We start from the raw sequence: 12,364 nt of genomic DNA on the forward strand, positions 1-12,364 counted from the left end.
CTTTGCAGTTTTTGGCTGGGGCTGGGTTTGAACCCCTCCAACTCCTGGGCTCAAGTGAGTCTCCTGCCTCAGCCTCCCAGGTAGCTGGGACCACAGGCGCCCGCCACTTGGCTGCAGCTGTCATTGTTTGGCGGGCACCCGTGGTCCCAGCTGGATTCGAACCCGCCACCTTAGGTGTATGTTGCTGGCGCCTTAGCCACTTGAGCCACAGGTGCCGAGTCATTATTCTTAGCTCTTAAAATGCACTGACCCAAGTCCCAAGCCCAGCACTGAGTGGCAGGGCTTTCCCCCAGGAAACCTAGTCAGGCTATGCTCTCTGTGTTTATCCTTCAGGGAAAAAATAGGAGTTTGAGTCACAAGTTTTTATTTTTTTTTTGAGACAGAGCCTCAAGCTGTCCCTCTGGGTAGAGTGCTGTGGCATCACAGCTCACAGCAACCTCCAACTCCTGGGCTCAAGCGAGTCTCCTGCTTCAGCCTCCCAAGTAGCTGGGACCACAGGTGCCCACCAAAATGCCTGGCTATTTTTTGGTTGCAGCTATCATTGTTGTTTGGCGGCCTGGGCTGGATTTGAACCCTGCCACCTTAGGTGTATGTGGCTGGCGCCTTAGCCACTTGAGCCACAGGCTCCGAGCCGAGTCACAAGTTTTTGAGTCTGAATTTATGGCTTTGCCACTCAATAGTCTTGTGTACTTAAAGCCCATCAAGTTATATCTTCCGGAGTCTCCACTTTCTTATGCATTAGGTGCAGCAAACACTATGAATTAGTCTCTCAAAAACCTTTGACAATCCCCTTCTTTTTTGTCTTCCTCTATTATTGAGGCTGGAGGGCTAAAATCTGAATTTCCCAGTTTCCCTCACAGCCCAGGTAGTCACATGGTAACAGTTCCATCCAATGAGATAAAGATGGAAGCTGGTTCCCGGATTTTCTTCCAAAATACAGAGGTAAAACCTCATTAAAAGAATGTCATTTGCCCCTTCTTTCTCCTTCCAGGAATAAGAATATAGGCCTTGGACTTGAGGAGCCATCTGGCAAGGACGATATAAGGTTGGGGAAAAAAGTCCACATGCTCATGATTTTCTAGCACAAGGGTGGGAGAAGCCTTGGTCCTCTAAGCCATCCTGGTGTTACTGTTCCAGCCCTGGAATTTTTATGATTGAAATAACCCTCTCTGTTTAAATCTCTATCATGGAGCAGGGGGTGGGGGGGCAGTTCCTGTGGCTCAGTGAGTAGGTCACTGGCCCCATGTACCAAGGGTGGCGGGTTCAAACCTGGCCCTGGCCAAACTGCAACAAAAGAATAGCCAGGCCTTGTGGTAGGCGCCTGTAGTCCCAGCTACTTGGGAGGCTGAGGCAAGAGAATCGCCTAAGCCCAAGAGCTGGAGGTTGCTATGAGCTGTGACACCACAGCACTCTACTGAGGGTGATAAAGCGAGACTCTAACTCTAAAAACAAACAAACAAACAAAGAAATCTCTATCATGGGGCTTTCTGTTGTTGCAGCCAAATGCAATCCCAATGGCTCCAGCAGCCACCTCTTGGCTTGTTTACCGCTTCTCTTCTTCTCTCTTTGCAGTTTTTGGCTGGGGCTGGGTTTGAACCCGCCACCTCCAGCCTATGGGGCTAGCGCCCTACTTCTTTGAGCCACAGGCGCTGCCCTTTTTTTTTTTTTTTTTTGAGACAGAGTCTCACGCTGATGCCCTGGCATCATAGCTCACAGCAACCTCAAACTCTTGGGCTCAAAAGATTCTCTTGCCTCAGCTTCCTGAGTAGATAAGACTATAGGTGCCTGCCACAATGCCTGACTAGTTTTTCTGTATTTTGTAGAAATGGGGGTCTCCCTCCTGCTCAGGCTGGTCTCAAACTGATCTCAAGCAATCCACCTGCTTCAGCCTCAAAGAGTGCTAGGATTATAGGCGTGAGCCACTGCGGCCCCTTTGCTTCTTAAGAGTAATGTCCTGGTTTTATTATAGGGAACCATTCAGCTCTCAGTCTCAGTCTTTGGTTCAGACAGGGCCTTCTTACCCGCAGCTCCAGGGCTGGGCATAAACTAGGACTGGCTAATCAGAGTCATGGAACTTGGTTCAGGGATGGTCCTGTGACCCAAGCCAGGCCCAGGAACACTGACACTGGGACTTTAAATGCACCACTTGGCACAAGGTACACTCTTTTAGTCTGTGGTACTAAGGGGAGCTTGTTACCCTGGAGACATTGTAGCACCATCTTTGCTCCTGTCCAGGGCAAAGCGTCCAGGGCAAAGCGTGCTGGGGAATGAAGCCATACAGATGATAGGTGAGGCAAGCAACAGAGTCCTGATGACATCAGCACCTGGATTCAATTGGGCCTGAAGTTAATGTCTTGGGCTTTATAGTCATTTGAGCCAATATACTTCTTATTTTGATTGAGCCCTTTTTTTTTGGAGACAGAGTCTCACTATGTCACCCTCAGTAGAGTGCCATCGCATCCCAGTTCACAGCAACCTCAAACTCTTGGGTTTAAGCGATTCTCTTGCCTCAGCCTCCTAAGTAGCTGTGACTATAGGCACCCGCTACAACGCCCAGCTATTTTTTTGTTGTAGTTGTCGTTGTTTAGCTGACTCGGGCTAGGTTCAAACATGCCAGCCTCAGTGTATGTGGCCAGTGCCCTACCCCCTGAGCTATAAGCACCGCAGATTGAGCCCTTTTGAATAGGACTTCGGCCACTTGTTAAGAGGACTCTAGCTAATATAAAGTGAGACCAATTTAGCAGCCCATTTATCAGGCTATTAAGGACGTGAAGGGCTCATGCAGGGAGAGCCCCAGGCCCAGAAGTTGCTCAACACTCCTCCAGGCTGACAGGTGTGGGATTCTCCTTCCCACCCGCCCACAAGCCCCACTCACGCCAGCGATCTTCTTCTTGCACTTGGCACAGCTGGGTGCGTAGCGCACATCATAGCAGGGGGGACAGAAGATGGCACCCTTCTCCTCGAAGAAGCCTCCCTCTTCTAGAACCTTCCCACACTGGTTACACACGAACTCCTCGGGGTGGTAAGCATGGCCCAATGCCACCAGGTAGCGGCCCCTGAGGGGGAGGTGAGGGCAGTCAGAGGGAATACTTGCAAATGAGGCTTGGCTGGAGCCCAAGTGGGTCTACCAAGCACTGACTAGGAAGCCTTGGGTCAGAAAGTTCATTCTCCCCACTTTCCAAATAGATTGAAGACAGATTTGGGATGTGATTTGGTAAATGACAGTGAGAGAGACAAAGCTTGAAGATAGACAGTTGTGGCTCGGCGCCTATAGCTCAACCGGCTAAGGCGCCAGCCACGTACACCTAAGGTGGCGGGTTCGAATCCCCAGCCCGGACCCGCCAAACAACAATGACGGCTGCAACCAAAAAATAGCCGGGCGTTGTGGCGGGCGCCTGTAGTCCCAGCTACTTGGGAGGCGGAGGCAGGAGACTCGCTTGAGCCCAGGAGTTGGAGGTTGCTGTGAGCTGTAATGCCACGGCACTCTACCCAGGGGGACAGCTTGAGGCTCTGTCTCAAAAAAAAAAAAAAAAAAAAAAAAGATAGACAGTTGTGTCACACTGTATTGCTTGATGACAGGAGAGGCAGTTTTAGAGTAGGGCGTACTGACAAAGGGGAGGCTGACAACTTTAGCTGCGGAGACAATGCTGAGGAACTGGCACCACAGGGCAGGAGGTCCAGAGTGTCAAGGACATCAGGGAAGACTCTGTTGCCCACTGTGTCCTGCCTGCCAGTTCCACCAGCCTGGGGAGGGGTCTGCAGGTCTGAGATCAACTGGGGTATTTGAAGGACATCATTTGCAGAGCTGCTGCCTAAAACCTGACGAGAGCACAAAGCAGACCAGGGCTGAGAACTAGGAAGGTTCTAGAATTTAGTAGAGTGATTCCAGAGCTGTGTGTAACCCTACTGAGTCCCAGGGAGCAGTGCATAGAGGGAGGGGCCTCTGGCTTGTCTGCTTTGAGAACAAAGATTGAATGAGCAGGAGGGGGAGGCAGAAGGACTGTGGGATAGGCCCTTCTTTGCCCGAGCAGCAAGGCCAGAGGTCCACAGGTGTAGCTTCAGTGTGTGATAGGTCCTCTCTGCCATTCCATAAACGTAGATGCTGCCAGTGGTTGATGTGGGTGGGGTGGGTAGTTTGGGATCCAGGCTAGGTCTCTATCCCCACACTCCAACTGGGAACTGAATCTTTACTGTCCCCCCAGTGGCAGCTGAGGCAAGAGAAGTGGGCAGATAGGCCAGGCAAGTCCAAGGTAAGAAAGGAAGGGGCCACCCACCGGATGACCTTGTGACACTGATGGCACACAGGAGTCTTGCCATTGCTGCCGCTGCCCCCTCCTGTGCCCCCTCCAGCAGCTGCCTGCACAATGGAGGTGCGGTTCTGCAGAGGTGTGGGCGTGGCTGGCTGGCTGTGCTGGGTCAGCACCGTGCTTGTTTTGTCTGGGGCATAGCGCTCGGCAAAGGCAGGGTCCACAGCCCAGGGTGGGCGGCTGGTGGGGTTAGGGGTGGTAGGGCCTGCCAGAGCCAAGGAAAAGTGGCTTCAGGGGCTGGCCCAGGGACCCCAAAGGACAGAGGGTGGAGCCCAGAGCAGCTTTGATGAGCCCGCCACCCCCATATCCATAGAGACTGCCCACCCTTCCACAAGTCCAAGCCCACCCTCTCTCACCAGGCCATGGCTCCTGGGACGTAGCTGAGGCTGGGGCTGGGGCTGGGGCTTCAGTCCTGGGCACCTGGCTGCAAGATCTGCCATTCAAGCCCTTGCATGGCTGAGGTTCCTGACATGGCCCTTCCCCCCAACCTGGGTCTGGTTGGCCCCACAGGAGATGCCTAGGTGCAGGAGAGCTGCTGGCTAGGAAGGGGAGGGCAGCTTCTCCTAGCCATGTCCAGCTAGCTGGACTGTTGTTTGGAACTGGGAGGTGAAGCAGGATTCCCACTTCTGGGACAGCTTTTGGGGCTCTCCTTATGCCAGAGAGCTGGCTTTGATGGCAGGGCAGGGCCCCTTTTGCCAATATATCCTCTCATTGAGACCCAGAATGGCAGGTCCCACACTGAGCCTGAACCATCAAAACACCACACACCCAAAATGCAAACCAGGCCCACCAAGAGAGAAGACAGAGGCAGAGCAGACAGGGCTGAGGATATTTATTTCCATGCCTGAGGCAGCACAGACCTGGCAGACAGCAGGACCACAGGGCAGAGAGGGGAGCTAGTGGCAGACAAAGCTGGGCCCTGCCAGGCAGGCTGCCAGGGCCAGGCCAGCAGGAGGCTTAGGCCAGGGGCAGCAGAGGGGTGGTGAGGTAGGCAAAAGCTAGAGGCACCAAAGGGGGTGCCCAGAGCAGGAGGAATAGAAAGAGGGAAGCAGAGAAAGCAGCTGGCCGGAGAGGGACGGGCTACGATCGCACGTTGAGCACGTGGGCAGAGCGCTGGTGGTGCCAGTCCCGGAGGCGTGTGTAGCGTGGGCTCTGCAGCTCCAGGACATACTTTTCCCTGAGGGGCAGAGAGAGGGAGGAGGAAGTGGAGAGAAGGAGAAATAAAAGGGAGAACAGAAGGAAGGAAGGAGAATGGAAAATGCTGGCTGGGAAGCCCCAGGAGCAGACATTGGGGTGGTAGCTGAAATGGAAGAGGCTGGAGGTGGGAGAGAGGGGCTGGTGCCTGTCCTTTTACCTCGATTTCTTCAGGTTCTCCTCATCCGGGTCTTGCACTGAGAGGACAGAGTCAGTTATTGCCCAAGAGAAACCGAGGGTCAGGGCCAATGTTTGGGCTGGGGCCAGTAGAGTCCACCCTGCCCTGGGCCAGCACTTACTGAACTCGGTGCCAGTGAGGTGAGCAAGGATGCGGAAGGAACGAGACTGGCCTGTACCTGGCCTGGGCCGCCAGTCCTCTGTGTTCTCCATCAGCCGTTGCTTGCTGGGATCTGGGACCAGTGAACGGAGAGGCTGTCTGTGGGGAGGGTGTGCTCAGAACTTGGTACTAGAGTGGCCAGCGAGGGGGCAGCCCCTCCCAGGATCTGGTGCAGGGGGTTATGGTGAAGGGAGGGAGTGGGGAAGGGTTAGACCAGGGCCCACAAAGTGGCTGGGTGGGAGGACAGGAGGGCAGTCAAAGTGGAGAAGAGGGCAGCCAGGGTGGGGAAGAACTGCCCAAAGTGCCAAAAGGAAGAGAGAGAAAGGCAGAGGGGCTCACTGACTTGTCAGGGATCTGCACCTGTGAAGGAAGTAGACAGATGGGCAGATAAAAGGACAAACGGAAGGAAGAAAGATGGAGAGGGGTCAGAGCAGCCATGTAAGGCAGCACTGACGGTCACAAGCTCCACACCCCAACCTTGGACCACCTGCGGGGGCGCTGTCTTATTCAGAGCTCCCCCCCAGGGCGGTGCCGAGCAGGAGCCACACCCTGGGGAGAGGCCCTGCGCCCGCGGCCCCGCCCCGGCCACCAGGAGTCGCGGCCGCACGGTTCCCCAGGGCAGGACGCAGCGCACTGAGCAGCAGCAGACAGCGAGTGAGGGGCTGGCCTGGGGTAGTGTGGGCAGGTGGAGCCGACGTACCCATTCTGCTGCGGGGCGCTGTCAGCGGGCAGGGGCGCCCCAAAGGGCCGGGCCGTCTTGTTGAGGGAGGCAGTGGGTGCAAAGGTGTACCGCGGAGGGTCCGCGGCAGGGGCCAGGGCCTGGGCAGAGACAGAGCCAGGCAGGACGGGTAGGGTGGGGTCTGGGTTGGGAGCGGGGCACCCCCCAGAGGACAGGGCGGCTCCAGTCTGCTCCCACACATCTGGCTGGAGGTGATGGGGAGAGGGAGACTCGGGTTTCAAGGGGCCCATTTGGAAGTAATGTTCTCAGCCCATGTAGGGCTGCAGGGCTGAGGACGGAGTGCGGATGGGCTAGCAGCACAGGCAGGCCAGAGGGAGGCAGGCGGGAGGATAGACAGGCAGACATGCGTGGTACCTGGACCGTGCGGCAGCCCCCAGCTCAACCCCATGTTCCCTGGACCCTCCCCAGCTCCAGCCCCAGCCTCTCCCCTCTATTTACAGCCAGCGACAGGAGCACCAAGGCTGTGCCAGGGAAGGCAAGTTAGCCCTTGCCTCCGAGCCCACCCAACCCACTGCCCAGGTGTCCCAGCCTGCTGCGTACCTTCTGCGGTTTGCTCTGAACTGGCTGAGCCCTAGGGAAGAAGCAAAAGCATGATGGCAGGCCTGGCCTGAGAAGATCCCCACACACCAAGCAGCAACCACACACCTGCTGAGCCCCAGGCTGAGGCGCTCCCCGCAGGCACGGATCTTGTTCTGGGCTTCGATGTGTGTGAGGCTGCCTGCGTTCTCACCATCTATGCTCAGCACCCAGTCGCCCACTGCCACACCAGCCTGTGCAGCTTTGCCTCCAGGAGTGAGCTATGGAGAGATGAAGAGCCAGGAAGGCCCAGAACTCAGCAGACCAGACTGAGGCCAAGGGTAGTCAACCCTGTCCTACCCTAAGCTGTTCCACTTCCACAAACTGAGAGACCTGTTCATTCAAGGTATTTCTAGGCAGCTGCTAGATACTAAAGCTACCTAGAAGGTGGTGCTCACCTGAGCCTCACAATTACCCCAATCATACTGCTTTTTATATACTCACTTCCACGAGCCTCCCTACTGTCCAGAAATTGTTATTCATCAACAAACAGGAACCCAGGCTGAACCCCAAGCTTCTCAGCTAAGACCACAGCCTTTTGAGGCTCCTGCTGGCCTCATGCTTTAGGCCATCCATCTACCAAATATGCCCTCTGGCCTGTGCAAGTAGCTGTGTCCTCCTGACACTGCTGGGTGCTCTCACCACCCTGTCCTCAGACCACCTGTAGGGATTGGCCAGGACCCTTTTCTAGCCAGAAATAGGCCATGTCATCTCCAGGTTCCCTGTGAACAATGCCTGAATGGGGCCTAAGGTGTCAGCTGGGGTTTCACAGGTTGTAAATGGGTGTCACCCTAAGGCTTCAATTGCAGTTTCACTCCCTTGGCCCCCATCCTCCAGGCCCTGAATTGGGAATTTTTGGTTCTATGGGAAATGAAGGGAAATAGTAGGCTGGGAGGAATGGTCACCACCAGCATTAGTTGAGACCAACAGGGATGACTTCTCGAAAGACAGTGGACCTTGGCAAAAGAGAAAGAGGTGTGCTGCCTAGGGGTAGGTAGTCCATTCATGATGGCTTTGAATGCCAGGGGAAGGGACCAGGACTTGGCCTTGAGAATACAGGGGCCGGCTCGGCGCCTGTGGCTCAAGTGGCTAGGGCGCCAGCCACATACACCTAAGGTGGAGGGTTTGAATCCACCCCAGGCCTGCCAAATAACAATGATGGCTGCAACCAAAAAATAGCTGGGCATTGTGGCGGGCACCTGTGGTCCCAGCTACTTGGCAGGCTGAGGCAGGAGACTCGCTTGAACCCAGGAGTTGGGGTTACTGTGAGCTGTGATGCCATGGCACTCTACCCAGGGGGATAGCTTGAGGCTCTGTCTCAAAAAAAAAAAAAAAAAAAAAAGAATACAGGGGCCGTTCACAGTTTTAAGGCTCTTGATAGAGGTGACCCTAACAAACTTCACTGGGCCCTTCAGGTCCTCTAGTCTATCCCTGTCAAAACAGGCAGAAGTGGCTATCTGTGTCTGAGCCTAGGGAACCACCCAGCCATCTAGTAAGGTGCCTGCCATTACATTGAGCAGGCTTCTGCCCAAGAGGCTCCTTAGGTAGGCCAGTATACAGACTGAGCAAAGGCAGGAAGAGGGGAGGTGAGAGGTACCAGAGAGATGTCAGAGGGCACAGCACTGGGACAAGAAGGGAAGCTGAATTTGATGACTGTTTCATGCTTGCATGGGAGGCTGGAAGTGTAAGACAGCTGGGTAGCCCCTCTTCACTCACTAAACACTAATATTTATTAGTATAGTGAGAATGACAGCTTATATTTAGTGAGTACTTAGCACTGCCACTGAATCCTCCAACAATGCTGGGGAGTAGTCTGGGATTATACTCATTTTACACTTGGGAAAACACACAGAGAGGTTAAGCAACTTACCTCAAGTTACTGAGACAGTAAGAGACAGAGGCAGGATTTGACCCTGACCCTGAGGCTCAACCCCTCTCTACCTCTGTGGCTGAGCATGAGGCCCCAAGTGAGGAGTCAGCCCAACTAGAAAGACTCCCTGATCCCCTGGCTGGGTTTGGGGCCAGGATCTCCTTTCTTACCTTAAGTTCAATCCAGCCCCTTCTAGTGGGCATGGGGAAGTGACATCCTCAAGGGGAAGTAACTTACTCAAGGCCACGGTGAGTCAGTAGAAGGGAAACCTGGTCCAGCCACTCCTTACCCACACGGGCTGGCTCCTGGGAGGTGTGGACTGAGCCTGAGGTAGGGGTCTTGGGGTGGACAGAAGCAGCTGACTCTTAGAAGGGGTGGGAGAGACTACTTCCTTCGTTGGAGAGAGGATGGCAGGAAGCAGTCAGGGTGAGGGGAGTGGTCACAGCAGTGGAAAATAAAGCAGGAGCCTTGGTGAGGGGGGTGGGTGGTGGCTGGAGAGAGAAGCAGGGAGGTGTGCAGGCTAGGGGCAGGGTGAGATCAGAAAGCCCAAGGAGAGGAAAAGCCATGGGGCTGGACATTGCATGGGGTGGAGGTGAGTCAGCCTGAGCAGCCCAACCCCCCAGGCTCAGACATTACCTCATCTCTCAGGCCCAGGCCTATAGCCAGTCCCATCCCTTCCCTCCTCCCTTCCTCCTTCCCTTCTAGGGCCAGGGGATGGGGAGAGGGCCAGCCTAGCTCTGAAGCTCTGAAAAGACCACTCCACCCAGACCTAGGTCCAACTGTAGGGCTGGGCTCAGATGGTGCCTCCACTCACATGCTGGGGCTGCTAACATGGGCGCCTGGGCCCAGAGTGCCCCCAACAGGCCACATCTAAAAAGTCATTCTAATCAATGAAGAAACGGAGGCCCAAACTAGCCAAGGCCTATGGCTCCCCAGCCACACTGGCCGTACCTGCGCAGGGCAGGGGATGTAAGGTAGGTTTTCAGGGTTGACAAGGCTTGAGAATTGTGTAGGGGGCTGGGGGTGTGGTTGTGGTAGAGAGAACACTGCCCTTACTATCCTGCTAGTAGGGCAGGTTCCAGAAGAACCCCATGGAAGGATCCTTGAGAACTGACTGCCTGCCTGCCTGAGCCACTGAGCCCAACTCCCACAGACAGACTGCCTTGAGGCCCCTCTTAGGCTGGGCAGTGCCTGGACAATCCTCCAGCCCACTTCAGGCTGTGCTTGCTCTGGGCTTCCTGCCAACAGCTGCCTGCCCACTGGGTGCCTGGGTGGGTCTCTGTGGGTAGGCAGATATAGAGGCAGGAAATCCCTACCCCCAGCTGATCCCTAGGCCACAGTCAGAGATAGCAGCCCCAGGGCTGGTCTCACTCACTCTGGGAAGGCAGTTTGCTCTATGTCCCACAAATGGACCCTACAGCTGGAGCTGCAGTCTGGTGACCAGCTGGGGGGCTCACTGATGGGTACAGGGGACCTGGCCTAGGCCAGTCCTTTTAGGCTAGCCACTGTTGACTATCCCAGCATGGGGCTGCATTCTTGGGCTTATAAGGCAATCCCCCTGCTAAAGGGAGGGGCCAGCCCTCAGCCCCGCCCCAACCAGGGCAGGCTTTTAGGAGCTGAAGTTAGGGCCCTAGAACTGAACCCTCTTCCAACTTCTGCTTGGGGCCAACAGCCACCATTTCTTAAATGTGGGTGAGGATGCAGGTCCTCACATAAGGCTGGGGAGAGACCTCCTTCTCCTACCCACAAAAAGTGCAGGCCATCCTGTGCCTAAAACCAAATCCCACTGAATTAGTCTCTCCACCTCTCTGTAGCTCCAAGTTCCCTCACCTGGATAAACAAGATGAAGATTGTTATTCCTGGAGTGCTCTGCCTGGCTCCAAGCATTGCTCTCTCAAGCTTAGACATTTTCTGGAAAGCTTGGGTTCCCATCATGCAGAATGCTCACTGGCCCTCTCACCTGGCCCTCAGAGGTGGCCATAGGTGCTTGGAATGGCATAGGTATAGTGCAGTGCTAGAGAAGCTTGAGGGCTCCTCTCCCAGGATCCACATAGTCCTTGCAACAGGTATGCACCACATCTCTGACTCGCTCCTGTTCAGATGCCTCACCCACTGGACATGCCAGCAGGAAGACCTATGAGAGTGCCCCTCCCCCACCTGGGCTCACCCGGGATATGGAGAGGGGCACATTGAAGTCCTTGCCCCCTTGTAGCCGGAAGCCCCAAGGTGCTGGCCCCTCCAGCACTACCTTGAAGGAATCCATGGTGCCAGTTCCTGAGGAGAGAAGAAAAGGTGAACAGTAGGGATGGTGGGGATGCAAGCCCAGCACTGGACCCTAGCCCTGAACAGGTGCCAAGCAGGCACTGGTAGATGCGGAGCACACCCAAAGACACAAGTAAGCAGGCATGTTGTCAGCTTTGGCTGGGCTTTGGGCTGGCAGACCTTACTTTGGAAAGACAGGAGCAGGCTCCCCCAGGGACTGGGGCGGTAAGGGGTGCCGGCCCTCAAGGCTTGGGTCTGTTTTCATCCAGCGCCACGGGACTAATTTCTCATGGCCTTCCCTCAAGCCAGCTTGGAGCTTTGGGCGGCGGGGTGAGTCAGGGGCCGGTTCTCCTCTTCCCCGCCCCCAGGTCCCCGCAGGCAGGCCGCGGCTGGAGCCTGCTCGGACTATATAAGGCGTGTAAGCTGACACTGTGCGGAGAGCCAGCGTAGGGAGCACACAGGGGCTAGAGAGGCGAGGGGGAGGGGCGGAGAGGAGTGGGAAGGGAGGCGGCTGGAGCCAGTCCTAGCCATACCTGGACCAGTTTAGGTTGCTGGGAGCCAGGGTGGGACCCCAGGGTGCTGAAGGAGGAGGAAGTGGGAGTGGGGTGAGGCCCCTGAGATCAGTGGGGCCGGCACCCTAAAGCGTGGCCAGGAAGAGGCTCCATCCTGAAGCCCAGTGGGGGTGGTGCATCCCACACAGGACCGCTCCACATCGATGTGACTCAGTTTCCCCCTCGTCCTCCGCCCAGGCCCCATGCATTGGCCAGTCCCGGCCCCAGGAAGCGGCGCAGGCGCCAATCGGCCCCGCCGCAGCCGGCTTCGCAGCAGGAAGGCGGGGGCGGAGGCAGGGGCCCGGGCCTGGGCTCGGCCCGCGGGAGGAAACACAGCACTGGCCACGAATCCCAATGCCCTTTGTGGTCCTCTGTGGGCCCCGGGCCCCCACCTGGCCCAGCCCAAGATACCCCGTATGGTGGTCAGTACCTGCTCGGCCCCGCCGGGGAGCTGCTCAGCCGCAAACTCCAAGTAGCCGAGCTGGGATCTGCCGCCCGTGTTCTGACCCCGCCCCGCGGCCACCGTCC

The 12,364-nt window shown here is 56.2% G+C and overlaps 1 protein-coding gene across 6 annotated transcripts in view; it reads right to left on the minus strand.

Annotated features, from left to right (window-relative positions):
• PDLIM7 (PDZ and LIM domain 7) overlaps positions 1-12,364 on the minus strand; it is a 19,729-nt gene extending 7,365 nt beyond the window's left edge. The window contains exons 1-10 of one of the 6 annotated variants that reach the window (XM_023508623.1): positions 12,267-12,364; positions 11,191-11,297; positions 7,223-7,374; positions 7,118-7,148; positions 6,539-6,657; positions 5,801-5,937; positions 5,662-5,698; positions 4,664-4,824; positions 4,275-4,512; positions 2,876-3,056 (exon numbers count right to left, since the gene is read on the minus strand). In XM_023508623.1, coding sequence (XP_023364391.1) covers positions 2,876-3,056; positions 4,275-4,512; positions 4,664-4,824; positions 5,662-5,698; positions 5,801-5,937; positions 6,539-6,657; positions 7,118-7,148; positions 7,223-7,374; positions 11,191-11,286 — 1,152 coding nt within the window. In that variant the 5' untranslated portion in view covers positions 11,287-11,297; positions 12,267-12,364. Of the gene's footprint in view, positions 1-2,875; positions 3,057-4,274; positions 4,513-4,663; positions 4,825-5,124; positions 5,485-5,661; positions 5,699-5,800; positions 5,938-6,181; positions 6,199-6,538; positions 6,658-7,117; positions 7,149-7,222; positions 7,375-11,190; positions 11,298-12,266 lie in introns of those variants that run through there. The other 5 variants (XM_023508625.1, XM_003802819.2, XM_023508624.1 and 2 more) reach the window with 5 other exon arrangements.

Source organism: Otolemur garnettii, unplaced genomic scaffold (assembly GCF_000181295.1).
Source record: "Otolemur garnettii isolate 467f Iridium unplaced genomic scaffold, OtoGar3 scaffold00261, whole genome shotgun sequence".
Classification (NCBI taxonomy): Eukaryota; Metazoa; Chordata; class Mammalia; order Primates; family Galagidae; genus Otolemur; species Otolemur garnettii.